At 52.0% G+C, this 27,707-nt stretch overlaps 3 protein-coding genes across 3 annotated transcripts; 2 read left to right on the top strand and 1 right to left on the bottom strand.

The window, feature by feature from the left end:
* The first annotated feature begins 17,125 nt into the window (after nt 1-17,125).
* On the top strand, nt 17,126-21,017 carry Mxd3 (MAX dimerization protein 3). Its single transcript, XM_051171960.1, has 6 exons — nt 17,126-17,293; nt 17,492-17,597; nt 18,129-18,158; nt 18,267-18,381; nt 20,260-20,443; nt 20,526-21,017. Exons 1-6 carry the CDS (start codon nt 17,224-17,226, stop codon nt 20,639-20,641), a joined length of 621 nt encoding a protein of 206 aa, XP_051027917.1. The 5' UTR covers nt 17,126-17,223; the 3' UTR covers nt 20,642-21,017.
* Nucleotides 21,018-21,164: 147 nt separating this feature from the next.
* On the bottom strand, nt 21,165-24,611 carry Prelid1 (PRELI domain containing 1). The gene is made up of 5 exons (XM_051171948.1): nt 24,349-24,611; nt 23,387-23,612; nt 22,026-22,139; nt 21,874-21,952; nt 21,165-21,617 (listed from the first exon to the last, which is right to left on the bottom strand). The coding sequence occupies exons 1-5, from the start codon at nt 24,438-24,440 to the stop codon at nt 21,478-21,480; spliced, it is 651 nt and encodes a 216-aa protein (XP_051027905.1). The 5' UTR covers nt 24,441-24,611; the 3' UTR covers nt 21,165-21,477.
* A 221-nt stretch (nt 24,612-24,832) lies between these two features.
* Rab24 (RAB24, member RAS oncogene family) lies at nt 24,833-26,739 on the top strand. The gene is made up of 8 exons (XM_051171971.1): nt 24,833-25,096; nt 25,176-25,244; nt 25,401-25,479; nt 25,573-25,640; nt 25,723-25,822; nt 26,005-26,055; nt 26,186-26,248; nt 26,361-26,739. Exons 1-8 carry the CDS (start codon nt 24,980-24,982, stop codon nt 26,423-26,425), a joined length of 612 nt encoding a protein of 203 aa, XP_051027928.1. The 5' UTR covers nt 24,833-24,979; the 3' UTR covers nt 26,426-26,739.
* Nucleotides 26,740-27,707: the final 968 nt, after the last annotated feature.

The following is a 27,707-nucleotide window of genomic DNA, read 5'->3' as shown; positions in this document are numbered from 1 at the left end:
CTTGAGTCTGATCACCAACAGTGTAGAAAATTGCTGGGTGGGATGGCACATGGTACATCACAGCATTGGAGGCTGATGGCCTCGGGCTTACTGGTCCAGTTGGTGACTTCCGTGCCAAAGGGGGCCCTATGCCAAAAGAGGCACATGGCCTTCCTGAAGATCACACTCAAAGCTGTCCTCTGGTTTCCACACACACATTTAAAAAAAAAAAACAAAGGGTTGGGGGATTTAGCTCAGTGGTAGAGTGCTTGCCTAGCAAGCGCAAGGTCCTGGGTTTGGTCCTCAGCTCTGGAAAAAGAAAGACAAAAAAACCCTGCTTTCCCCACATCTGGCCTAGTAAGTCTTGTGTAGGACAGGGCAGGGGTCTGTGATGGGTCCCAGACTTGGGTGCCAGCATTTAAAGTGCTCTTGCAGGTCTGTTACCTTCCGGGTGGACTCTCCATGCGGCACTGCATAGCCTCGCTGTACTTGTGAAAAGCTGTTTCTAAGTTCATACCCAGAGCTGTCTGTATTTTCACACAGGAATATGTTTCCACAATTAGTTTGGCATATGTCCTAAAAGCTGAGTTACTTCATATGACATTTAAGCATAAATGTAATCCCTTGTATCTGCTGTGCAGTGTGGAAAGACAAGCCTGCCAACACATGTGGGCTCCACTGTCCACTGCCTGCAAGATGACTGGTGTTAAATTTTTCTTTAAATTGTGTTGTATTTGAAAGTTTATGTTTTTAAAAGCTCTTACGTAGTATTTGGGTGTTTTTTCCTCAGCTCTTGAAATCCAGCCCTGCTAATGTTCCTCGGGATGCAGTGTAACCCAGGATGCTGGTTGCATGCTGGCGGCTGTGGCTGCACTTCAGTACCCTACCCAAGACGATGAGGAGACTTTTGGTGTTGCTTAGACATCATGGGGCTGCTTCAAATGTTCTTGAACTGTGATATGGAGCATTGTGAGAGAGGTGTGAGCCTGTAGCTCTTATACATTTTCAGTTTTGCTAGCCAGGGCCATGTTGCTTTCTGACAAAGAGTGTGTTTTTTCCTCCCACCCACTCCTCAGCACCTGGCGTCAGTTCGGCTTGGCTGTGTGGTCCTCTGCGTCAGGCTGAGGGTCCCCACTTACTGATAGTGTCATCCTCCGATGCTTCAGTGTTGGCCCCTTTTGCTGATTTGATGTTAAGAAATTCTGATTTTTAGTCTTCTGGTTACATGCTTTGCAGAGGTTCCTTCCCACACACTAGGCTTCCTGGTGTGCTAGTGACGTCACTAGATGTGCAGTCTACATTTAAGTGGCATTTATTAATCTTTTCCAAAGATGATTTTCCTAAAGGCTTTTTAACTTTTCTTACCTTTAAATGTTTGCACTTTCTTGAAGTGGAACTTGCGCAGGGCTAACGTCATCCCTGCTGTCTCCACCCAGTTGTGGCAGAGCTTTCCTGACTCATCCTCCAGCACCCACGGCTGGTTCCCAGACACCCACTCTTGATACTGTCTCCTTGGCTGGATGCTTCTCTTCCCAGCTTCCTTCCAGCAAGGGAGGTCATGTGACACCCGTGGCTCAGGTGAGCTGGGAGATGGCAGCTGTGGAGGGGCCTCTCATCTTCCTGTCTGGAATGTGGTAGGCCCCTGAGTGTGACTGAGGGCTAGAGTGAGCGCACACATGGTAGCCAGGGGGCCTCAAGGTCAGGCCTGAAGCTGGCCCGAGCCTTAGACTGTCAACAGCTGGCGGGGGTGGGGGGTGCGTGTGAAAAAAATAAATCCCTATTTGTTCAAACCAGTGTGAGTTGTGTGTTCTGTTACTTAAGCTGAAAATAGCCCAGCAGCCGGGCTGTGGTGGCGCACGCCTTTAATCCCAGCACGTGGGAGGCAGAGGCAGGTGGTCGCTGTGAGTTCGAGGCCAGCCTGGTCTACAAAGTGAGTCCAGGACAGCCAAGGCTACACAGAGAAACCCTGTCTCAAAAAAAGAAAAAAAGAAAAGAAAACAGCCCAGCCTCTGTCCCCTGCCCACCCTGGTCTCACCTGGTCTCACTTTAGCTCAGCTAAAGGCACTTCTTAGGCAAACCTCCTGACCCAAGTTGAATCCGTGTGTGTGTGTGTGTGTGTGTGTGTGTGTGTGTGAGAGAGAGAGACAGAGAGAGAGACAGAGAGAGAGAGATGCAGAGCCTCACTCAGCACACGTGAATCTGAATATCCAGGGGAGACTGAAGACCAGGCGTCAGAGAAAGTGGGAAGGCACAAACAGCGTTACCCCTTTAGGATGGGTGACTCTGGCTTTGGTATTTCATGGGGCTCCTGGGTCCTCCCCAGACCCCATTGTCCAGTTTAGGTGCCTATCCCAGCATCTCCTTGGCTATTTCTCCTCACAATGTCTTCCAAGAATAAGAAGCCACATCACAAGTGTCCTGTGAGGTCTTCGCTGGACAGCTAGAGAGGGAGAAAATAAATTTAACTGTATAATAAAAGTGGGCCTGTCTCTCTTGGTAATGACCACTCTAGCTACTTCCTGCTAGCAGGGGTGGAGTCTAGTGGTGTCAGTCCAAGAGAGGGGATGCTTTTGACTTAGCATTCTCAGGCTGGTTCACAGGCCTGGGGTACAATGTGACAGGCAGTATATATCTGTGGGAGTGGAGGGGCTGGCGGGTGGAGAGGAAAATGCGAAAGGCCACTGCAGCAGTAGTCCAGCACAGTGACCACTCTCAGAAACATTCCAAACACAGCAATCACAGAACAAACTCCAGTAAGCGGACACTAAGGACACTAAGGGATGCTGCTCATACAGGGCTGAAATGGCTGTCTTTGGAAGAAGCCTGAGACTCCCTCAGAGCTCAGCTTGTACCTTTCTCCCTTCAGTATCATCACCGAATGTGTCAGAGATGGTCATAGTTGGGCCTTTCATCAAGAGACCTCCTTCCAGCTGGGTGTGGTGGCACACACCTTTAATCCCAGCACTTGGGAGGCAGAGGCAGGCAGATTGCTGAGTTCAATGCCAGTCTGGTCTATAAAGTGAGTCCCAAGACAGCCAAGGCTACACAGAGAACCCTGTCTCGAAAAAAACAAAAAACAAAAAAGACCTTCCACAAGGTCCTGGACCGAGTCCAATCATGATTTGTCTAGCCTTACCAGTTGGATGCCTTCTTTCAGTCTCCTGAGAAAGGCAATTTTGGCCTCCAACACTGATTTCTAGTGATGAATCCAGGATGTGCTTTCAGGCACTGATAGACTGCTGGAATGGCTGGCATCAGTGTGAAGACCCTACAAGATGGCGTCCTTAGAAGAGAGAAGGAAAGTTAACCACAGTCAAAGTGAGCCTGCCATTTTTGGCTGTAGGCTGGTAGGCTGGCACTGTAGTGTTGAACTGAGGAAAGCTCACAAGGTCCTACATTTTTCTTTTTTGTTTTTCAAGACAGGATTTCTCTGTGTAACAGCTCTGACTGTCCTGGACTCTATAGACCAGGCTGGCCTCGAACTCACAGTGATCCGCTTGCCTCTGCCTCCGGAGTGCTGGGATTAAAGCTGAGCACCACCACGCCCAGCTCCTACACTCTTACCAATTTAGTCAGAAGCAGTTGAACAAACAGTATCTCCTGGATTTAGGTTAAATGTCCAGGAGTGTGATCCTGTAGACAACAACCAATCCTTTCTGTCTTGAGTGCTGGGTGTTTAAGATGATGTAAGTGGCCAAAATCACCACTTAAAACTGTCCAGGCCATTGAGGATCTTGTCCTTAGAAGTCACTTGGGCTTGAGAAAAACCTCTGATCCCTTCCTTTTAACAAGTCATCTGGGTGAAGATGAGCCAATGGCCTTCTTCATTTTGTTTTTTGAGACACGGTTGCTCTGCATAGCCATAATTGTCCCAGAACTTGCTCTGTAGAGCAGGCTGGCTTCAAATTCACAGAGACCTGCCTGCCTCGGCCTCCCAAGTGCTGGGGTTAAAGGTGTGTGCCATCACCGCCTGGTTGCCAAAGGCCTTCTTGAACATGGCTCGGGTTGGAAGTTTGACCCTCCTCTTTGTAGATTGGACGTTGGTTAGAGTTCTTACTATGTGGGGTCTCCATGACCTCCCAGAACAAGAGGACGGGTGACTTTCCACACTTAAAAACACTGAGAGATGTCTCACAGTACTCTGGGATCTAGTTGACCTTAGCAAGCAAGGAGGAAATTATCCTGTCTTTTGGTCTCTCTGAGCCCATCAGTACAGCCTGCAAAAATGGTTACTCACTAGGTGGTAGTGGCAGAGGCAGGCAGATTGCTGTGAGTTCAAGGCCGGCCTGGTCTACAAAGCGAGTCCAAGACAGTCAAGGCTACACAGGAGAAACCCTGTCTCGAAAAAAAAAAAAAAAATGGTTATTCAAGGTCCAGAAGGGGAGTTATCCCAGCCTGTTCTCTGAACTACCTTGTGATATTTAGCTAAAGCTTGGGTGAGAAGCAAACACTTCAACTTTGATTAGACAGACACTTGTTCTTTAAGTCGGTCTTTGTAGTTAGAGTCGACCAGAAACTCCACTGACTTAAGCAGAATTTTGAGATCACTATATCAAACTTGGACATTTTACAGACCTTATAAAACTTTCTCAAGCTTTTCAGCTTTTGTTTCTATTCTGGAAAGACATCCAACCATATTATGAGACAAAATAACATCAACAAATCAACCATCAGCAAGCTGAACTGTGCCAGGAGGAGGTGGTGGCACACGCCTTTAATCCCAGGAGGCAGAGGCAGGCAGATCTCTCTGAGTTCCAGGCCCGCCAGGGCGACACAGAGAAACTCTGTCTCAAAACAAACAAAACAAACCTAGTTGTCATGGTCTTTGCAGGCTGTCTGTCACAGCCATTGTTATGAGATTTTTGTCTCAGAAGTGCAGTGTAACAAACCCTTAATAAAGCAAAATTGAACCCAAACTGCATACATAATAAATACTGCACATGCACATACTTAATCTAGGGGCTTGGCAAGTTCCCAGGTAAACACCTTATAGAAAATACACAACACTGTTCATGCAGCACACAGAGAGAGCCGCCACAATGGAGCTTTGTACTGCGGCATAGTTTCCTTTACTCCTTGGCTGTTTTGTTTTCTGTCCTCCCTGTCACAGAGTCAGGGGCCAGCCTGGCCCAGGTAAGGGCTTTGGAGGACATTTTGAGACAAAGATGCTTGGATTTGAAGTGGGAGAGCCAAACCCTATCTTCATAGCCAGCTTCTCAGTGACTGACAAGACAGGACAACTCATGCTCACACAAGTGGCTGTTCCTCAGCAAAACGGAAGGCAATGGTTTACACTGCACGGGAGACTCACTCCTCTCTGACAGTTGGCTGGACCCAAAGCTCCTGTCTGCCTTATACCAACCAGCATAGAGTTGCACAGATGAGTCACTTCATGAGTGAGAATAGGGACTGACCAGCTACCCTTTGAGTCTTTAAATTTCGTGTCAGAAGTGCCTGGCAGCAAGCACCCATAATCAAGGGGGACCAAGTCGATGCTTGAAGTATCTGGCTTTAGTGTGTCTCCCTAGAGACCTTCCCTGCCTAGACTTGGGGTGACTGACTACTTGAAAGCCTGTACCCACAATCAAGTTTGTGTGTGCCTGCAAATGGAAGCAGACAATTTGAAAAACCCAACACCCTGTTTTTCTTTAGGCTCCTTTAATGAGATGGCTGTGAACACAGGTGGGTCTGAATTCTCCCCATCATCGTCTTCAAGGGAAACATCCCAGGGGATACTGGTTCAAGCAATTTTTGGGGGACACCAGGGGCAGCTGGGTGTGGTGGTGCACGCCTTTAATCCCAACACTTGGGAGGCAGAGGTAGGTGGATCGCTGTGAGTTCAAGGCCAGTCTGGTCTACAAAGCAAGTCTAGGACAGCCAAGGCTACACAGAGAAACCCTGTCTTCAAAAACAGAAAAACCAAAGACAAAAAAAAAAAAAAAAAAAAAGACTCCAAGGGCCTGATTTGCTGTGTTTGAGACGGCAGCTGAGTGATAACTGGAGGAGTAATCTTGGAACCAGTTTGTCCCATCTGTAACCACAGGCTGTTCTGTCACTAGGATACCAATATTCTCTGACTTCTGGAAAAGCCATAGCGACCACGCCAGGGCATGTCACAGGGTATTGTCTTGAGCTGGTCACTAGCACTGGGGACAGTATAGGCAGATGCCACCCCCACCCCCACCCCCATGGAGGGTGAGAACCTAGGTGAATACCCCAGCTACTCAGAACTTCTAATGTCTAGACCCCAGCACTTAACCCTTTCTTGCCCTCCTACCTTTAGAATCGTGGGTGGCTTCTCCCACATCCAGCTGGTCCCTCCCTTGCTTCTCGGAGCTGCTCTGAAAGTGCCTCCTCAGTGACAACACTTGGCAGAAACCGTGAAGTGCTTAAGAAACACAGGAGTCTGTAGCAGCCGATGGAGCTCCACGCAGCAGGAAATCCTTCCCTACAGGAGGACCGGCTCACGCGTGGAGCTGCTCGGCCCTGTCTGTTACTCATTAAGAAGCTGCACAGTCTGATGTTTCTCGCTAAAGGCCACTTTGTTGGTGATGGTGTTGGTGGTCTCTGGTTTATATTTAGGCTGGGTCCATGTGCAGAAAATGACCCAAAAGGTCTCAGTGTTTAAGCACAGACTAGGGGAGCCTGTGCTGACGACTACCCCAGTGTCACACAAAAGAAGACATACAGGGCCAGGGCTGGAGAGCTGGGCCAGCACCCACATGGTAACTCACAACACCTGTAACTCCAGTTCCAGGGGACTCAACACCCTCTGTGGCCTCCTTGAGCACCAGGTATGCACATGGTACATGGGCATGCATGTAGGCAAAACACCATACACATAATTTTTTTTTTTTTAGGTTTTTTTTTTTTTTTTTTTGGTTTTTCAAGGCAGGGTTTCTCTGTGTAGCCTTGGCCATCCTGGACTCACTTTGTAGACCAGGCTGGCCTCGAACTCACAGCGATCCGCCTGCCTCTGCCTCCCGAGTGCTGGGATTAAAGGCATGCGCCACCACGCCCGGCTTATTTATTTATTTTTTTTAGGTTTTTCGAGACAGGGTTTCTCTGTGTAGCCTTGGCTGTCCTGGACTCACTTTGTAGACCAGGCTGGCCCTCGAACTCACAGCAATCCACCTGCCTCTGCCTCCCGAGTGCTGGGATTAAAGGCGTGCACCACCACGCCCAGCTTATAATAAGACTTTTAAAAAGGCATACTGGACATCTTCCAGCTTCTTTTTAACCAACACGCGCATAGGCACCTGTACTCTACTTCCTCTGCAGTGACCGTGAAGGGGGGGGGCGAGCCTGTGTGGGATATTTACCCCATGTGGTTCTTTAACACTCTGTGGCCTAAGTTGAATTCCTTACCTTCCAGGATCCAACATTCAAAAACAAAAACAAAAACAAAGCAAAACCCCACTTTGGAGTAAACTGTAAGTGTCCTCCCCTCTGACCCTTCCCCCCTCAACTCCAATGTCGGTAAGCCAGGGCGTTAGGTGCGCAGGGGGGTAATTTGCCACATGTGCCCATAATCCACAGAGTTCACGTGTCACAGAAACTAGAGGGAGAAGCAAAACTAGGGTGGCCCAGGGCAGGGCGGGGCAGAAGCAAACAAAGCTGGCAAGGAGCGAGGAAGAGAAAAAGGTGGCAAGAACATGCAGCTCCCCGGTTCCAGCTTCCCACCGAAAGGAGCCCCCAATTCCAGCCTCCTACCCAAGGGAGCCCCTAACTCTGGCCTCCCACCCAAACAGGCTGCTCCTCTTTTGCCTGTAGCTCTTACTGGCTGAAACCTTCTACACCTGGCCCGGGGATACCGCAACTGACATGCGTTTCCTAGCCATAGGCAGCTTCATGCGAGGACAGCAGTCCTCAGTCTGTGGCTGGTGACTCCTTTGGCAGGGAGGCTAAATGACCCCCCCCCCCATAGGGTCACCTAAGACCATCTGAAAACACAGATATTTACATTATGAGTCATAACAGTAGCAAGAGACAGTTGTGAAGTAGCAGTGAAAATAACTATGGCTGGGGTCACCACAACACAAGGAGCTGTATTAAAGGGCCGCAGCCTTAGGAAGGCTGAGAACCGCTGTGTTAGAGGCACAGGGCTGGGAAAGCAGAAGTTTCCTATAGAAACTAGTAAGTAGACCAGGTGTGGTAGTTCGGGCAGAGGCAGGCAGGTTTCTTTACGTTCCGGGCCAGCCACAGTTACATAGTGTGATTCTGCCTTATAAACAAAACTACCCCGTAAATATAGGAAACTGACAGAACCAGAGGGTCCCTACTTTCTTAGGGACTAACTGTTGCAGCACCCCAAGACTAAGCAAAACCTCCATCCTGAGTCCACAGTAAACACCCTTGGTGTCTTCTTTCCTCTCCCTCATCAGAGCCCAGTGTGTTTGCAGGGCCAGCAGAGACATTTGCACATACACCACAAATGTGGCGGAAGCCTATGTTGGAAAAGGCATCTGTCTGTGTGCGTTCTCCAGGCAAGCCACCCAAGGGAAACCCTGTCTGCCCCAGGAGCACGTACAGTGACAATGCCTTGAGGCAGAACATCCACAGATGTTCCTGAGAGTGACAAGGAAGAGCAGGAACAAACCTCCAGCAGCCAAGTGGGTTCCAGACCAGCCCGCAAAGCCTGTCAGGGTGCCACACACAAGGAAGCCTTCCTACAGAGTCAGACCCTCCCCCCTAAGCTCACTGGAACTGCCCATCTTGGTTACCTTCCTACTGTGATAAGACATTATGGCCAAGGCAACTTCTAGTAGAAAATGTACTGCTGGGCATGGTAGTGCATACCTTTAATCAGCACTCGGGAGGCAGAGGCAGGAGGATCTCTGTAGGCTCAAAGCTAACCTAGACTACATAGTGAATTTCAGGCCAGCCAAGTGCTATGGTGAGACCCTGTCTCACAAAGAAAAGAAAAAGAGCATTTATCTGGGGCTTACAGTTTAGAGGGCCAGAGTCCAGGACCATGATGGCAGGGAGCATGGCGGTGAGCGGGCAGGGCGCTGGAGCAGCCACTCAGAGCTCCCATCTTGATCCACAAGCAGGAGGCAGAGTAAGATGAGGAGGGCTGAGCGTCTGAAACCTCAAAGCTTGCCCCCAAAGGCAAACCTCCTCCAAGGCCACACCTCCTAATCTTTCCTAAACAGTTGCCAGCTGAGAAACAGGCATTCAAACAGATGAACCTGTGGGCACCACTCTCGTGCAGATCTTCCACGGCTCCACTTGAATTTTGGCCAAACCCCGCCTCAAACTCAAAGTTAGGAGTCATTTTCCCCTCTCTACACCAGAAAATTCCCAGACTACTTTAGGCTTTCTGTGCATTCTAGAACAGCTCAAGAAAAAGAGAGCTAAGCAGCAAGCTTCCTCTTCTCACACCGCGTGCTCCCAGGTGCCCACGCTCCGCTGTACACAGGTTGAGGGCCCAAGCGCTGGCTGCAGGGTGAGAAAGTTATTGAGCAGAATGACCTTCCTCACAGACCCTCTGCCACTCTTCCTCCCCAGGAAGAGGATTGGTCAGTCGTAGGGGGAGGAGGGAGGGTCCGGTTTGCTCCTTTCTCGCTTGGCACTGACTGGTAGCCTCAGCCTGTCCTGGTTCTGGAGACTGCTGTCCAGCCTTAAGACATCCCAGGTCTGCCAGGGCCTGATCCCTTCCCTTCTCACGCCCAGCGGAGACAGAGGGTTTCCATAGTGGAAGCTGGGAGGGTCCCCTTGCTCAGAAGGGGCCTTCAGTGTGTTGGGTGAGCCATGGCCACTTTCGACTCCTATTGTATCGTTTCTTAGCCAGAGATCTGACCTTGAGTCAAGTTCCAGATGAGAGGCGCAGAGAACTGTACCTGTGTGCTGCTGGTCATCTAGGGGTCACCGAGCTCCTTACCTGGCACACTAACACCTGAAGACTGAGCCATGAAAGCAACTTCAGCCCTTTGGAATGGAAAGAACCTAGGGCCAGGAGTCCACTAAACGAAGGGCGTGTGTTTGATGGGGCTCCTGTGTTCTCCCCTTCCAGATGTTCGCCTTGTTACATAGCCACCCCTAGGCCCTTGAAATGTCTCCCCGGAACAACAGGAAACCCATTTTCATTTTCCTTTTCTGCTGTGTCCCTTTCACACATGTGGGAGGAGGGGAGTCACCCCAAAAGTTGTCTTTTGGCCTCCATAAGTGGCAGTGCACCCACATGTCTGTGTGTACACACACACACACACACACACACACACACACACACACACACACGCATGCACGCGCACACACTCACGCACGCATGCACCTACCTTTTTGTGGGGGGTTTTGAGATAGGGTTTCTCTGTGTATCCTTGGTTGTCCTGGAACTCACCCTGTAGAGCAGGCTGGCCTTGAACTCACAGAGATCCACCTGCCATTGCCTCTCGAGTGGTGCGATTAAAGGCATATGCCACCTGGCTCACACACACTTTTTAAAACAAGGGCAAAAATGGTTTTCACTATGGAGCTCATGGGCTAATGGAAAGATCAAATGAAATAAATGTGTTAGAAATTGCTTGCAAGCCGGGCGTGGTGGAGCACACCTTTACTCCCAGCACTTGGGAGGCAGAGGCAAGGCAGTTCACTGTGAGTTTGAGGACAGCCTGATCTACAAAGTGAGTCCATGACAGCCAAGGCTACACAGAGGAACCCTGTCTCAACAAACAAAAAGCAAAACAAACCAAACAACAACAACAACAAAACCCACACACATACAAAAAAAAAAACAAAAACAAAACAAAAAAAGAAAAGAAAAAAGAAAGTCATTGCTTGTATTCGCTCAGGATTGCAGTAACAAAACTCCCCAGGCTTGGCCCACACAACGGAACCCCACCCCCACCCTGGAGGCTGGGAGGCAGGCCCACACCCCTCTTTATCTGGAGAATAACTTTCCTTTCTTGGCTGCTGATTCTTGGCAGTCTTTGCAGTTCCTTGGCTTGCACACACACTGCTGCAGACTCTGGTTCCACGGTCACGTGGCCACCTTCCTGCTGAAGTGTCTGTCTGCAGAGTTCCTGTTTTGATGAAGGCACCAATCATATTCAACCATGCTACCATGATCTTACTTTAATTCTGCACAGGCCCCATTTCCAAAGACAGCAGCATCTGTCACTAGGAGGTGGGCCCTGAGCATGTGTTTTTGGGAACACTTGAACTTCATCAGTAATCAGGGGCTGGGAGTCAGGGGCTGGGGGTCAGGGGCTGGGGGTCAGGGGCTGGGGGTCAGGGGCTGAGGGTCAAGGGCTGGGGGACAGGGGTTGGGGGTCAGGGGTTGGGGGTCAGGGGCTGGGGGTCAGGGGCTGGGGGTCAGGGGCTGGGGGGGTCAGGGGCTGGGGGTCAGGGGCTGGGGGTTCAGGGGCTGGGGGGTCAGGGTTGGGGGTCAGGGGCTGGGAGTCAAGGGCTGGGGGGTCAGGGGCTGGGGGTCAGGGGTTGGGGGTCAGGGGCTGGGGGGTCAGGGGCTGGGGGTCAGGGCTGGGGGTCAGGGGCTGGGGGTCAGGGGCTGGGGGGTCAGGGGTTGGGGGTCAGGGGCTGGGAGTCAGGGCTGGGGGGTCAGGGGCTGGGGGTCAGGGGTTGGGGGTCAGGGGCTGGGGGGTCAGGGGCTGGGGGTCAGGGGCTGGGGGTCAGGGGCTGGGGGGTCAGGGGCTGGGGTCAGGGGCTGGGGGGTCAGGGGTTGGGGGTCAGGGGCTGGGAGTCAAGGGCTGGGGGGGTCAGGGGCTGGGGGTCAGGGGTTGGGGGTCAGGGGCTGGGGGGTCAGGGGCTGGGGGTCAGGGGCTGGGGGTCAGGGGCTGGGGGGTCAGGGGCTGGGGGGTCAGGGGCTGGGGGTCAGGGGCTGGGGGTCTGGGGCTGCAGCGACAGCTCAGCATTTAAGAGCTTTTAACTGCTTTTGCAAAGAACCTGGGTTCAGCTCCCAGCACCCACATGGTGGCTCACAACTATGTGAAACTCCAGATTCAGGAGATTCGACCCCCTGTCCTGACCTGTGCAGGCATCAGGCACGCAAGTGGTGTGGTGCATATACATACATGCAGGCAAAACACTCAAACACACAATGCAGATATGCCTAAAAACTACAGCACCCAGACGGTGGCGCACGCCTTTAATCCCAGCACTCGGGAGGCAGAGGGAGGTGGATCGATGTGAGTTTGAGGCCAGCCTGTTCCAGGACAGCTGGGGGTACACAGGAGATCCTGTCTCAATAAAAAAATAAATAAATAAATAAATAAATAAATAAAATCTACAGTAATAAGACAACCCAATCAATTTTTTTAGTTTGTTCTGGCTTGAAACAGGAAATTTCCGTAGAGTTGCTCCTCCACCTCTCTTTGGCATTTGCATCTGCATCCAGCAGACTGTGGCTGGTCCTTTAGGTAATCATGCTGAGCTGGACACATGGACTTTCATTCCCATTTCCCCCTAAATCATACAGAACTGATGCCAAAGCTTAGTTGCACCTCCGCCAGGCAGACTTTTATTATTATTATTATTTCTCGAGTATGAGGTTTTGCCCCCATGTGTGCCTGGTGCCCTGGAAGCCAGAAGAGGAAGTCAGAATCCCTGGAACTAGAGATACAGGTGGTTGTAGGCCACCATGTGGGTGCTGGGACCCTGACTTAGATTAGATTCTGGACGAGCATTCAGCTCTTAACTGCTGCTCCATCCCCTGGACCCCCTCCAGTGGGCTTTTATTTTTATTTATTTATTGATTGATTTAAAAGATTTATTTATTATTCATATAGTATTCTGACTTCAGGCCAGAAGAGGGCACCAGATCTCATTATAGATGGTTATGAGCCACCAAGTGGTTGCTGGGAATTGAGCTCAGGACCTTTGGAAGAGCAGATAGTGCTCTTAACCTCTGAGCCATCTTGCCAGCCCTCAAGTGGTCTTTTAAATTATTACTTTAGGAAATACATACTTTTGGATTATCACAGTGTTCCTTAAATTAATATGCCACTGTGTGTGTGTGTGTGTGTGTGTGTGTGTGTGTGTGTGTGTGTGTGCACGCGCGCGCATGTGATTGGTATATAACACAGAAAATACCTTTCCATTTGCTCCCTAACAGCCTTTCTGTGTCATACTTCATTTCTACACGTTATGCTTCCTAAGTCACACTATTACACTTTGACTTTGTGTGTATGCACATGCACACACGCATGCACACATGCATGAGCTGGGGCTTGGACCTGGAACTGCACATGTTCTTACAAGAGCTTTACATATCAAGAATAATGTTTCCTGCAGCAGGGGGTGGAACTTAGTGGTAGAGCACTTGCTTGCCCAGCATGTGTGAATTGGAAGTTCCCATCCACAAAACCAACAATATCTCTTCCCTGTTTCATCCCACACTTAGCGTTTCCAGCACCTTCATCCCTTCCTGTCTGACATCACTGCCCCTCAGCCTGGGATACTTTCCTTAGCATTTAGTGTGTTCATCAGATTGGTCTGTAGCTATGGCTGTGAGGCACTTTCTTGAGTGCAAATTTCTGTCAGAGGGTATGGTGGGTCTGGGCTGTCTGTGTAAGAAAGCCAGTGTCTGAGCAAGCCAGTGAGCAGGGTTCCTCCATGCCCCCTGCTCATCTTCCCTTAATAATGGAATATGACCTATAATGTGAAGTAAACCCTTTTCACCTTCCCCAAGTTGCTTTTGGTCAGAATGTTTTATCACAGCAATGGGAAAACAAACAGACACACATGGAGGCAAACCCCTCATACGCATTATAATAACAACAACAACAACAACAACAACAATAATAATAATATCTACTTGAGTGCTGGGCGTGGTGCACACACCTTTAATCCCAGCACTCCAGAGGAAGGGGCAGGTGGATTGCTGTGGTCTACAAAGCGAGTCCAGGACAGCCAAGGCTACACAGAGAAACTGTCTCAAAAACACAAAAACAAAACAACAACAACAACAAAAAGCCTACTTGAATCTCAGCACTTGGGAGGCAGAGGCAGGCGGATCGATGTGAGTTCAAGGCCAGCCTGGTCTACAAAGCGAGTCTGGGACAGCCAGGGCTGTTACACAGAGAAACCCTGTCTCCAAAAAAAGAAAAAAGAAAAAAAAAGTCTACTTGAAAGAGGTACAGCTAAGAAGCTACGTAAGAGGACTGGAGAACCAGGTGTGGTAGCACATGTCTTTAATCTCGGCACTCCGGAGGCAGAGGCAGGCAGAATGCTGTGAGTTCAAGGCCAGCCTGGTCTACAAAGGGAGTCTAGGACAGCCAAGGCTGCACAGTGAAACTCTGTCTTGAAACCCCCCCCCCCAAAAAAAAAGGGCTGGAGAGATAGCTCAGAGGTTAAGGGATTTGACTGCTCCTCCAGAGGTCCCAAGTTCAATTCCCAGCAACCACATGATGTTACAAACATCTATAATGTGATCTGATGCCCTCTTCTGATCTACAGGTGTTCATGCAGCCAGAGCATTGTATACATAATAAATAAATAAATAAATCTTTTAAAAAAAAAGTTTAAAGAAGTTATATAAGACTGTAATCCGCCGGGCGTAGTGGCGCACGCCTTTAATCCCAGCACTCGGGAGGCAGAGGCAGGTGGATCGCTGTGAGTTCAAGGCCAGCCTGGTCTACAAAGTGAGTCCAGGATGGCCAAGGCTACACAGAGAAACCCTGTCTCGAAAAACCAAAAAAAAAAAAAAAAAAAGACTGTAATCCTTGGCCAGACATTGGTGGCTCACGCCTTTAATCCCAGCACTCAGGAGGCAGAGGTAGGCAGATCTCTGTGTCTTTGAGGCCAGCCTGGTCCACAAAGTAAGTCCCCAGGACAGCTGGGGATATTGCACAGAGAAACTCTGTCTCAGGGGGTGGGGGTGGGGGTGGGGATGGAGAAGCAGCCATATAAGGTGTCACTGTGCTGTGCCACCCTGACAGCCTGGGGTGATGTTCCCAGGTGGCCTCTGAGTAGGATGCCATTGTCCCACCAGCATGATGCTTGCTTTTCTCAGTACTGTTTTTATCTGCTACTGGGGTCACAGTCTGGTCGAAAAGCTGATCCCAAGAGACACAAGACCATTGGTATTTTTAGAGGGTGCATGGAAGCATGGAGGTCTGGAGACTTCTTGGAGGAAGTGGCATTTGAGCACAGCTGGTAGAGTCAGGGAGTGGGCAAAGGCAGGGTCTGTGTCCTGATCAGGCAGAGGAGGGCCATGCACAGTTCCTGCTTGGACCTGAGGGTTGTTGGATCCACCACAGACTTTAGTAGGGCATCGTCTGAGCCAGGACCCCATGCCTGCAGAGAGGACAGTGCAGGGTTCTGGGGCAGGGACAGTGTCTGTAGGGTGAGATGGAAGGCTGCCTTCCTTGGTGATCTGAGGCACATGTCCATCTTGGACACAAGTGTCTGACAAATTGCAACAAGCTAAGGCGGCCTGCCCCAGTTCCTGTGGTGGACAGGACTGTGGATTCCCTAGATGTCACAGGACCCAGAGGACCTAGGGACAGAGGCTCTGTCAGTCACAGCACTGGACCAACCTTCTGTTGGGCCTGGAAAGGACTTGCTGCAGCATTTTCTCACAGCGGCCTCATCTCTACACTTGCCTTTTCCTTAGGAAGTGTTCTATTTGCCTGCTCTGGCTGGTGGCCCGGACCCATATTCATGGGATGCCTGAAGCCAGGCTGACCTCTACCAACCTTCTGCCATGGCGTTCCCCATAGCTCCTAGGACGACGTTTCTAGAATGTTGTGGCCACTCGGTTCCTCTTCAGTGCCTGCCTCATTTACATTACCCTGCCTTCCCTCTTCTGGAACGTGCCTTGGAGAACCTTTTGTCCTGCTCTGAGGCCAAGGCACCCTCCTAATACCAGATCTATGATCAGGTTTGTGCCTGCTGTGTACATGTGTCTGAGAGAAACAAGATTAGGAACTCACTGGCTGCATAATGCTGGCCTGTAACCCCAGCATTTGGGAAGGAGTTACATGGCAAGTTTGAAGCTAGACTGTTGACCATGAAAGCCGGTGTCAATGCCCTCCTCACTCTCTTCCAAGGGGAACTCATCCTCAAGCCCGGTGAGGTTGATTACTGATGCTGATTGGAGCCTTAGGGCCACGCACCTGTTCCGAGTCTGGGCAGCCATTCCGGCGTCTATCTCTATAGCCACAATATTTCTTGTTTCAGTCTACAAACTGTTACAGAGTAGCAATTCTTAGCTAAGCGGTTGGTGTTTTCTCTGGCAGAGCCTTTTTGGAAGAGGCCCGATTGGCGCGTGCCTGTGTTTACCTAGGGCATCTTTTCTTAAGAACATTTTCTGTTCCAGCGGACTCTCAGAATGCCCCACCCTTCCTGATTCATAGGTGTGGCTACCCCTGGTGGCATTGCTACCAGAGCCTTCTCCCCAAGGCTAGCAGTCTTGATCTCGATGGCTCTCAGATTGCAAGGGCTCTAATAAGAGACCCCTGCTTGCTTGTTGGGCACTACATAGGAATTAGCTCTAACCTCTCCACAACGCTGTTTCAGGGTCCCCGAGTTGCATACCTAGCGAAACCCGATTCCCTCGTTTTGGAACCCAGGGTCAGATGGTGTGCTTCATGCCCTGGCTTGGGAAGCTATTACCTACCGACGTTCTCACGACATTAGCCTCCCTGCAAATGACGGGAGAGGCAAGGAGAGATTGCCATTCGACTCAACGGTGGAAGCTGAGGACCCGCGAGGGGCAGAAGCGGGGCGGACCGCACCTCGTCCTGTGCCCGCGCCCCACCGCAGGCGCGTGCGCATCGCCGTCCCTCTTCTCTCGCCCCCGCCCTCCACGCCTGGGTTTTCAAATTTGAAACCTGCGGCTTTTCCCGCCTGAGCGGGGGCCTCCCGGCGGGAGAGGGCGGGGCCGTGCGCCAGCCAACCCCGTCTCCGAGGCTCATGGCCCGCCCCGAGGATGTGGTCGCGCCCCGCGCGCACGTGCAGCGCAGGCCCGCGCCTGCCGGGACCCGCGCGGCTGCGGGTCGCAGGGGTGTGGGCAGTTCTCAGCGCCCGGTGTCCAGGCTGTCCGGTCTGGCCGAGCGCTTGTCATCACCGCACAGAGCCTGCCTGGGTCACACTGGGCGGGAAGAGGCGGGACGGGCGGGTCAGGGCGGGGCGGCCGCGGTTCCCAGGGGCGGAGCCGGGGCGGGGCGGCCGGGGGTGGGGTGGGCCCTGTGTTTGTGGCACGGTGTCAGTTACATTGAAACAAAAGTGGGGCCGTGGCTGCCAGCGCCAGCATCCCCAGTCCGCTCGCCGCCGGCTGTCGCCGACATGGAACCGGTGGCCAGCAACATCCAGGTCCTGCTGCAGGCAGCGGAGTTCCTGGAGAGGCGCGAAAGAGGTGAGGACAGACCCGGCGCTCCCAACTTGGATGGAGTACGGGCCGAGGGCACTGGCGCGCTGCCTCCCGCACATCCACAGGAGTTCGCGGGCGACTGGGCAAGGAGTGGTTGGGGAAAGGGTTCTGGCGCCAAAAGCCTTTCCTTGACCAAGCCGCGCCAGGGGCTCTGGCTGACCGGCCAGGTTCTTTCTCTGGCAGAGGCGGAGCACGGCTATGCGTCCTTGTGTCCTCACCACAGGCCCGGAGTCATCTACAGGAGGAGGAAGGGACCCCTGCAAGCTCCTGGCGCGCCGAACAGTGGGCGGTGAGCAGGGAGGGGGCGGTGTGGGGAGAGATGCTGGTCCTCAGCTGGCCCATCTAGCCCTCTTCTCACTTCCTTGTTTAGTCTTCTGGGCCAGGTACCCTGCTTCATCTGCGTTCTCTCCAAACAAGCGTATACACACACACACACACACACACACACACACACACACACACACACACACACACACACACACTTATCCGCTGTGCCAGGAACTGTAATGATACAGTTGAGTCCTCTGTCCACTCAGCCTCCTGAACTCTCTCCCCTAAGTTGCCTTTTGCATATGCTGTTCCTTTTAAATGTTTTGTTTTTTGATCAAGTGTCACATCCGTCAGGGAAGCCGGTCTAGCCTGGCTGTCAGGGGAGACCTCTCCACTACCTGGGGTTTTGGTGGCCTACATAAGCCCTGGCCCTCACAAAAGGCTTACTTGGCACATATACCTGTGGTGTGGTTTGGGCTACACAGTAGCCTGGAGCGGAGGACGCGGACGGTCCCACTGCCCCTCACTTCAGCCCCCTTGGCATTGGCAGGTCTGTGCACAACCAGCTGGAGAAGCGCAGGTGAGTAGGCGACCCAAGGACCAACTCTCTCAGACCTCTCCCCCACTTGTGGTCCCTCTGACCGGTGAAGTGGGGCTGGTACTGCCCTCCAGACCCCTTCCCCTGCAGGAGGGCCCAGCTGAAGCGGTGCCTGGAGCAGCTGAGGCAGCAGATGCCCCTGGGGGTTGACTGTACCCGATACACCACACTGAGCCTGCTGCGCCGGGCCAGGATGCACATCCAGGTAAGGTGTTGTCTGTGTTCCCCAGTGTGCGTGTGAGACCGTGCGGACTCTGTGAAGCGTTGGGAGCTGCCCCCATCCTGTGTGACATGAGACAATCCTCTGTGCTCTTAGTTTTGAATTCACCAAGCAGGGAGAAAAGCAGGCAGCAGGGATGTTCTGAGGCCTTACAAATGTTCCTTTTGTTGTGGCTAGTATATGGGACCTTGGGTTTTCCTGTCCGGCTCAGCAGGGAGTATATTGCCGTTGAAAATGCTGTTATAAACCACGTGATTCAGTGGACTGTTGAGGCCTGGTACCTGCCCTTTCCTCCTATCCTTCAGGGCTTGCTAGTTTGGGTTCTGCTGGTATTATGGAGGCAGAGGACAGCCTTGCTGCTGCTTAGGTGGAATTGCATGCCCCCTGGTGGACACAAGTGGGTGTGCAGATGCCAAGGCTCAGGCTGTGCCAGCCATGTGAACGTGGTAGAAGTTGCCTTGGAAACAAAAGAGAATTTTTCCTGCCTTCTGGGCCTATCTGATGGAAGGAAACAGAGGCACAGTCCCACTGAAGGTACAGTGGATGAGAGGCAGACTCAAGATTGATAACGCCTGCCCTGTTTACCAAAGAACATTTATTAAGTACCTTTTTGTCAGGCTCTATTCAAGGGCCACAGCTGGTGTTATTGCCACTCAGCAAGTAGACTGGCTGTGGGGCACATTTGCACTGTTACATAAGTGCCTGCTGTCACTGCCATTGTTCTGGTTGTCATGTAGGCTTTGGCTTCTCCCGTGGAGCCTTGTTTTCAGGTAGATGAATTATGCTTCCCAGAGGGGATGGCTGGCACCTGGGCATCAGCTTTATCCTGGGCTTCCTCTCCACCATGTTGCTTTCTGCTCTGCCTGCCCATTTACTGAGGCCCACCTCCAGCTGGGATTCCTGACAGGGCTTTTTGCTTCCTGCTTCCTATGATACCCAGTCCTCTCCCTAATGCAGGCCTTGCTTTGCTGGGCTCCACAGTCCCATGACAGCCTTTTTAGGCTTCTCTCCCCACCTACCACAGACAAAAGCTGGACTCCGCTTCCCAGGGTCCCTTTGCCTTGGGGGTAACTCAGCCCTATACCTTAGTCTAGGTGAGGACATGCATCTTACCACACTGTCTCACTTGTTCTGCCTTATTCGTCCCTTCTTGTTTTAAAACAAAACCAAAACTATTTGTGGGCTGGAGAGATGGCTCAGGGGTTAAGAATACTGGTTGCTCTTTCAGCGGTCCTGAGTTCAATTCCTAGCACCCACATGGTGGCTCACAACCATCTGCAATGGAATCTTGATTCCCTCTTCTGGTATGTGTTGCAGAAAAATATTACACTCTGGAGGGCTTCTCTGGAAGACCGAGCACTCTTATACACAAAACACATGAATAAGTAAATCTTACCAAGTTATTTGTATGGGAAGAGGATCAAACCAGGGCCTTTCACTGCCAGGCCAGCATCTAACCTGAGCTGCATCCCCAGCAAACGTTCTCTGTTGGATAGCTGGATGTAGGCTTCTGCCCAGCAAGCTGGTAGCCTTTTAGTCTGTAGTCCATCGACTTAAGTCAGTTGGCAGCACTTGTAACACTTGACATGAGAAATTTGGCTTTCCACTATTTAAAGAAATGGAGATGAGACAGTGCTGCGTCTGTGACCGTGTGCAGCGATGGGCTGAAACCTGGGCATTGCCATATCTGTTAGCCAGTTTTGCCTGTCAGGATGCCAGTCCCCAAGTTCGTACCGACATCATATCCCATTATGTTATGTGGTTAGGCCCTAAAGGCATTTGAGATTGGGGTGCCTGGGGCGACTACACAAAGGCCAGGTCCTGGGCAGCTGATTCAAGGCCCTGCCCCCGCGGGTTCTGCAGAAGCTGGAGGAGCAGGAACAGCAGGCCCAGCAGCTCAAGGAGAAGCTCCGAAGCAAACAGCAGAGCCTGCAGCTGCAGCTGGAGCAGCTCCAGGGGCTGCCAGGAGCTGGAGAGCAGGACAGGCTGCGAGTTGACAGCCTGGACTCTTCAGGTCTGTCCTCAGAGCGCTCTGACTCAGACCAAGGTGAGTGAATGCCCTGAACGGGGCATGGTAGGGCTGGGGCGGGGATGTGCACAGCTGAGCCCCGACTGGCTTCCCCCTGCAGAGGACCTGGAGGTGGATGTGGAAAGCCTGGTGTTTGGGACTGAGACGGAGCTCCTGCAGAGCTTCAACACTGGCCAGGAGCACAGCTACTCGCACACTGCAGACTCCTGGCTATGATGCCCGCTGCTCACTTTCTCTGGACTGATCCAGCCAGGCAGTGGCCCCACCAAGGTCTGCTTAGAACCACCTGTTGGAAGAGACTATAAAGACCCTTGTGTGAGAACAGGACTCTGAACTCGGCTGCACAGCTTGAGCCTGGGCCACCCTCCCCACCCCCCAGGGCATTTGATGTAGCACTTGGCTTTACTTTGCTGCCCCCACAGGGACAGGAAGCCTGTAGCCCTCTTGTTCCTGGGCAAAGCCCCGGGCCTCAGCCCCACATATACTACACAGTATTTTCATTAAAAATCCTCTTTCGTAAGTTCCCGTCCATCCCATGGTTTTGCCTGACGAAATGATGTCCCAGCCACAAGTGGGAAAGAGGAAGTGAGATCAGTAGTTGCCAAACATGGTCTTGTGCTAGGCAGTCTGTGCTCATCTGATAGAGCCTAGAGGCTGCTCTGTGTTCCTGCTGCCCAGGCACAGTGGTGTGACTTGCCTGAGGTTCAGAGCCAAACCAAAAGCTATCTGACTCCAGCACTGGGGCCAATCAAATCGTGTTTATTGAGTGCCTGTTATGTGCTAAATATTGTTCGGGGTACTTGGGACACACCAGAGAACAAAACAGGAGCCCTGCCCTCGTGGAGCGTACAATCTAGCATGTATTTCCACTTCACCTGCCTGTGACCTTGGGCAAGTCACTGCAGCTCTCTGCCCAGTGGATACCGAGCTTGGGTGTCCTGCAGATGCTGACCGGGCCAGCACCCTGACCCACCACTCAGACAGCAGAGAGGGCTGCAGGTCCTCTGGTTTTTAATATTCAAGCACACCGGGGGGAAGGGAGCGGAAGCAAGTTACACCAGCTGCTGCTGCTGCTTGGTAGCGGCCTTGTTGGCCAGGTCCTTGGCCTTCTCCGTAGCTGCCAGTGCTGTCTCCTTTGCTTTCTCTTTGGCCTCTTTGGCTGTCTCAACAAGTGTTTTGGAAGGGGGCTCACCTGTGGCAAATGACAGGAGCCTGGCTTCAGGGGATGCCCAGAAGACTCACCCAATCCCTGGTCAACCATGGCAGCCACTGTTTATGGCCAGGCTTCTGAGGAATGGAGCCATTGTCCTGTTTCCTGACCCTCCCTCCCACCGTTCTAGGCACAAATCTCAGGCTCAGATCAGGATGCCTCACTGATCAAGGGAGGACTGCCCCAGCCACTGGTTGTGAGGGTCCCCTGGTCCCAAAGCAGGGTCCAGGGCTCTCACCTTGTAGCTTGGCCAAGATGTACTCAAAGCCCTTCATTGTCTTGGTCACATTGCTTTTGAACCGGGCAAGACCAAATTCCTGGGAGGAGAAGGAACAGGATGGGAGGGCTGCTCAGCAACCCAGGGCCCAGCCCAGCCCGGAAGCCTCTTACCTGGACAGCTCTGGAGACGCCAAATAAGCTAGAGGAGACCCAGGCTTCTCGACGGATTTCGGTCCAGCCGCTATTGTCAGAGTTCACACAGTAAACACATCGTTCCTCCACCACCTGTGTGGGAAGTCAGGTAGAGCACCTTGTAGTAGGGTCCTCTGCTTTCCTCACTTGCACAGACTCAGACCCTGTCTCTACTGTGCTGTCCAAGCTAGCAGCACCATATCCCTGCACTCAACACTGGGCGAGCCCTTGCCTTGTCACAAGGGGGAGGCAACGAAAACAAAGTTCTTCCTGTTATGTAACCCCAGGCCCAAAGACAAACAGTTCTGCTTCTACAACTTCTCTGTTGGCCCTTGACAGTAGATGTCTCTTGGGATCAGCTGGCATTCCAACCCGATCCTGCGCTTTGCCTGGGGCCTCTGGATTTAGGCACGTGTGTGGGTTTCTTTTTTTGTTTTTCGAGACAGGGTTTTTCTGTGTAGCCTTGGCTGTCCTAGACTCACTTTGTAGACTAGGCTGACCTCGAACTCACAGCGATCTGCCTGCCCCTGCCTCCCGAGTGCTGGGATTAAAGGCGTGAGCTACCATGCCCAGTGTGTGGGGGTGTCTGGTCTGCCTTCTGCCCTCTCCTCTGAGCTTCCTGATATTCTATACACACACAAAGTCTGATAATAATCACAGTTTTCATTATCCAAGTGTGTAGCTACTGCTGTAGTCACAAATGCACCCCTGCGGAGGTTATCTACCAGGCAGAGCCCTCAGCTGCTGTGGTGGGCAGGAGAAGGTGCCTACTCACTCCGTGACCAAGGGGGACACATCTTTCTGAACCTTTTTTTTAAATATGCAAAATACCTATCTCTCAAGGCTACAAAAGCTGAGAAAGATTTTTTTCCCCCTAGAAATTTGCAGGTTATTCATAGAAAAAAAAAAAGATAGCGGGATTATTCCCAAACATGGGTTTTCAGGCCTTCTAAACGATCCACGGCGCGTATAATGCATGCCCCCATGCCTCACGCAGAAACCGAAGCACATCCCAGACACCTCTGGCTTGATGGACTCCCCAGATGAAGGACATCGCTTCCCTTTCTCTCCCAGTGTCACTCCTGAAAGACACATGTATTTGTGCCACACACCAACTGAGTGCTCTGTGCACAGCACTTGTAACAGGCCTTGGAAAAAGATGCCCACTATCTGAGAGCAAAGGGACAGGCCCAGAGAGGCTGACCTACAGAAAAGGGGGCAACCCGAGGGTCGAACTCTATTGGTGGTGTTCTAGACCTGCCTTAGGCCACATAAGTTCACGACTCCCTTGCCTGAGATCAGAAGAGCAGCTATTTTGAGGGACCAAATGGAGGGCTCACCATCAGCCGGGCATGGTTGATGTTCCAGGTGAAGGTGGTCATGGTCTGATTCTGTGGGTCCACAATAGAGTCCTCCAGGATGTACACCGAGTGAGCAACGTTGGCAGGAAACAGTCGCTCTGCCCAACGTGGCATCCTATTGGTCTTGGTCAGGAGTCTCCGGGACAGAAGCTTCTGGTCAGGAGTCACCTCGCGGTGCACTATGTCTTCAGTTAAGACATGTTTGCTGAGGTGTTAAAATAAAGGTGATTTTCATAAGTCTGCTCCTGACAAAATGTCTACGGGTTCCCAGTGAGATCCCCCCATCCAGGTCATGATTTCCTGCCATGTTTTTTGTTTGTTTTGTTTTGTTCGAGACAGGGTTTCTTTGCGTAGCCTTTGCTGTCCTAGATTCACTTTGTAGACCAGGCTGGCTTCGAACTCACAGCGATCCGCCTGCCTCTGCCTCCGGAACGCTGGGATTAAAGGCGTGCGCCACCACGCCCGGCGCTTCCTGCAATCTTACAAAGCGATCTGTCCCTGGGTTCAGAATTAGAGTACACTGAACCTATCCGGGGCAAATTCCAGCTCCCTCCTCCCTAACCTGGATTCTGAATCTCAGGAAGTGTACCACTAGAGAGCGCCAAGGGCAGGTGAGCAGGCCATCGCCAGGACTTTCAACCCCAAGACAACCTCTCCCGTGCTGCCGCCCCTTCTTGTCTCTCCACCTTCAGAGTGCAAAAGAGAAATCTAGAGCGTAATATGATTCATAATCTAGACAATCTTCCTCGAGTATCTTAGAGGCTTGGCCTGGTCCTACAGCTGATAAGGGCTTTGTGCCACAACTGTGGCCACGATTCCAGAGATACACCACGTCAAATTCGCTGTCCAGTCTTGCATGGCCCCACCACTCAAGGACAGGCCTACACTCCGATCTCCAAATGGAGAGAAGAGGGCGATTCGCTCTACCCACCGCCACGTACCTGTAGGGATTCGGGTACCGTTGCCAGAAGGCAGCGAACACTTGGTCCCAGGAACTTCGGAGCACGCTCTGGCCCAGGAAATACTTCACCATCGTCCCGACCCAGGCGGGCTCAGCACCCGTGCAGCATCAGGGTGAAGAGCCCGGGGGTGGGAGGGCACGTGGCTCGGCGCACGCCCGCCAGACTAGCAGCTCAATCACCGCTGCGCCGCGCCCAGGTCCCTACCGTCGCCATGAGGGGGATATAGGACTGCGCGACGCTTCCGGCGCCGGCCGCGCAGGCTCAGCCGCTTCCGGCGCCCGGCCTCACGTGACCGGGCGTCCCGCCTCCTGTCGTCCACTCCGGGAGGTGAGGGTTGGAGTTAGCTTCAGGGACCCCCGGTTAGATTCTGCAACCCCGGCGCAGCGGAGGCTCGGTCGCAGCTGCGGTCGCGCGGGTGAGCAGCGCAGGGCCGGGCGGCGCGGTGGAGGGCGCTGTCCGCGTCCCCGCGCTGCGGCTCTGCAAGGAACGGAGCGCCCGGCGCTGCGGCGCCCGGGGCCTGCCAGGTGCGAGGCCCTTGGGGTTGGGGTCTGAGACTTGGACTCTGCCTGGGCCGCGCGGACCCTGACGTGGGTGAGGCGGCCCCGGGAGCATGAGCGGGCAGCGCGTGGACGTCAAGGTGGTTATGCTGGGCAAGGAATACGTAGGCAAGACGAGCCTGGTGGAGCGATACGTGCACGACCGCTTCTTGGTGGGGCCCTATCAGAACGTGAGTGTACCCCTGGGGACCAGGCTCGGGAGGAAGGGGCCTGGCCTGCATTCGACTCTTACCTCTTCCCTGGTTGTAGACCATCGGGGCTGCCTTTGTAGCCAAGGTGATGTGTGTTGGAGATCGGACCGTGACTCTGGGTATTTGGGTAAGTCCCTTGGGAATATCGTCTGGAGCAAACGTATCGCAGAGCTTTAATGTCTTGCCTCTTAAACTAGCCAACTGGAGCCTCATTGGGGGTCTGGAAGACGTGGCCTAGTTTGTAGTCTTATGAAGGAGCTCATTAACTCCTTTCACCCCTCAGGACACAGCAGGTTCTGAGCGCTACGAAGCCATGAGCAGAATCTATTACCGGGGTGCCAAAGCTGCAATTGTCTGTTATGGTAAGGGGTTGGAGTTTGGCTGGTTCAAGTTAGGGTTGAGTCAGAGGGAAGCCATTGAATCTTGATTGTGTCTCCTGTCTGACCCCTACCAAGACCTCACTGACAGCAGCAGCTTTGAGAGAGCCAAGTTCTGGGTGAAGGAGCTGCGCAGTTTAGAAGAGGTAGGTGGCTAGATCTCACAAGATCAGGGACAGAGGCCCTATTGGTCTGTGGAGGTAATCTCAGCCTTGTCTTCTGCTACAGGGCTGTCAAATCTACTTATGTGGCACTAAGAGTGACCTGCTGGAGGAAGACAGGCGGCGCCGTCGTGTAGACTTCCATGATGTCCAGGACTATGCAGATAGTAGTTGTTTTTAAGTCTCTGAGGGTGGGAGGTAGGGGGTGAGCGACATCTGCTCCAGTGGATTACAGGGGCAGGGGATTGCTTTCTGGACTTCTTGAACTTGTGGGGTCTAGGAGACTGAACTGTTAGCTACATTTAGGTCTGATCCCCAGATATGAAGACTTAAGTTACTTCTCTTTCAGATATCAAAGCCCAGCTTTTTGAAACATCCAGCAAGACAGGCCAGAGTGTAGGTGAGTGTTGTCTTGGGGCCTGTCAGGAGCAGGCAGGACATTAAAGAAAGAAGGTTCAGAGGGCTGGACCACTGGGAGACTCAGGGCTGCTGGCCTGGCCCCAGGCCCTCACTGATCCTTTGCTTGCCAGATGAGCTCTTCCAGAAAGTGGCAGAGGATTACGTCAGTGTGGCTGCTTTCCAGGTGATGACAGGTGTGTACTTCCCCACCCAGATTTCCTCTAGGGTAATGGTCTCTAGCCCTGCTGGTGACCTACTTGATCACTCCCCATAATGGTGCTGAGCAGCCACCTCTCTTTTTGACAGAGGACAAAGGTGTGGATCTGAGCCAGAAGGCAAACCCTTACTTCTACAGCTGTTGTCATCACTGAGTCACGACTCATCAGGCCTGGGAGAATTAAATGAATTCCCCGGAAGGGCTGGACTCAACTCTTGACTGGGCTGGAGTGGTCAAGTGTTCGGCTACTCCAGGTGCCCATGGCAGCAGAGGTGGTACCTGCCTGTGCTGGCCCATGGAACAGAGGCAGTATTGGGCTGACTGTGGGCATGAGGAGGGATAAGGGCTGATTTGAATCCCAGACTTCTGTCCTGGCCAGAACTTCTGTCCAGAATATTTAAGTAGCTTCTGAACTGTAAATAAAATTGATGCACTGTGACTCACAGCCCCTTCCCTGCTGTGCGCACTGGGTGTCTAAACACCTAGTTGTTCCTGGGGCCATGTTTTGCCTCACTTCCTATATTAAGATTCATCCCATTTGGAAACCAAGTAACTGTCTCCTAAGGTTGTCATTGAAACCATGGAAAAACAATGGGCTTTTTCTTACGACCCCTGTGCCTTTTTATGTGTGCTTGTACATCTATATGAATGTAGAGCAACCCCAAGGCTTCTAAAGCAAGAACTGTACCACTAAACAATACTGTGGCTATTTTTTTTTCTTTTGTGGGGGTGAAGATAAGCTAAGAGGCCAGGATGGAGGAGTACAAAGCTCATGAGAAGACCAAGGAAAGTACCAACTTGTGCACACACAGAGATGAAAAGCTCAGCCACACCAACCCTCCAAGACAAGTTGGTTTGGCCAGCTCTACTTGTGTCATGTCTGGACCTGTGGCTCAGGGCTGTGACTCAGTGCTAAGCTTCCCAGGGGCACCCACCCTGTAATGTATTTTTAACAAGAGGCAACCCATAGTTCTGCAAGTCAAAAAGGTCTTATGGATCTAATTAAGCTGCTAACCTAGAAAAGGACTTGAAGCCAGCAGTGGTGGTGCACACCTTTAATACAGCAATAGAGAGAAGAGGGAGGTAGGCTTCTGAGTTTCAGGCTACCACAGCTATGTAGTGAGAGCACCTCCCCAACCTAACTAAAATAAATAAAAAGAAAAATAAATAAATATGAGGTAACTGCTAACTTCAGTTTCAGAAATACTGAAAAGCTAGATATTAATGTAAAAAGGGCTTAAGCAAAAGGAAGTATATTACAGCTCTTTCCAGTTACTGGTGTGAGGGTGTGGCCCCAACTAGGGGGATGTTCCCCTTTGCCTTGGCTTTCCTTCTGAAGCATCAGTCAAAACACTTGCCTGTGATGATTTCAGAATTATCAGCCTGATCCCATTCCTGCTCCAAATGCATTTTGACACTAGGTGGTAATAGTGTAA

Source organism: Acomys russatus, chromosome 3 (assembly GCF_903995435.1).
Source record: "Acomys russatus chromosome 3, mAcoRus1.1, whole genome shotgun sequence".
NCBI classification, from domain to species: domain Eukaryota; kingdom Metazoa; phylum Chordata; class Mammalia; order Rodentia; family Muridae; genus Acomys; species Acomys russatus.
The sequence above is the reverse complement of the archived record's forward strand: the minus strand, read 5'-3'. Positions and strand labels throughout refer to the sequence as shown.

Bases quoted from the DNA above. Each gene is read 5' to 3' on its own strand.
- Mxd3 (XM_051171960.1), top strand. From the start codon at position 17,224: ATGGAACCGGTGGCCAGCAACATCCAGGTCCTGCTGCAGGCAGCGGAG. The intron at 17,294-17,491 runs GTGAGGACAGAC...TTTCTCTGGCAG, and splicing joins CCTGGAGAGGCGCGAAAGAG to AGGCGGAGCACGGCTATGCG. The intron at 20,444-20,525 runs GTGAGTGAATGC...TTCCCCCTGCAG, and splicing joins GCGCTCTGACTCAGACCAAG to AGGACCTGGAGGTGGATGTG.
- Prelid1 (XM_051171948.1), bottom strand. From the start codon at position 24,440: ATGGTGAAGTATTTCCTGGGCCAGAGCGTGCTCCGAAGTTCCTGGGAC. The intron at 23,613-24,348 runs GTACGTGGCGGT...TTAACACCTCAG, and splicing joins CGGTACCCGAATCCCTACAG to CAAACATGTCTTAACTGAAG. The intron at 21,953-22,025 runs GTAAGAGGCTTC...TTCTCCTCCCAG, and splicing joins GCGTCTCCAGAGCTGTCCAG to GAATTTGGTCTTGCCCGGTT.
- Rab24 (XM_051171971.1), top strand. From the start codon at position 24,980: ATGAGCGGGCAGCGCGTGGACGTCAAGGTGGTTATGCTGGGCAAGGAA. The intron at 25,097-25,175 runs GTGAGTGTACCC...CCCTGGTTGTAG, and splicing joins TGGTGGGGCCCTATCAGAAC to ACCATCGGGGCTGCCTTTGT. The intron at 25,823-26,004 runs GTAGTTGTTTTT...CTTCTCTTTCAG, and splicing joins TGTCCAGGACTATGCAGATA to ATATCAAAGCCCAGCTTTTT.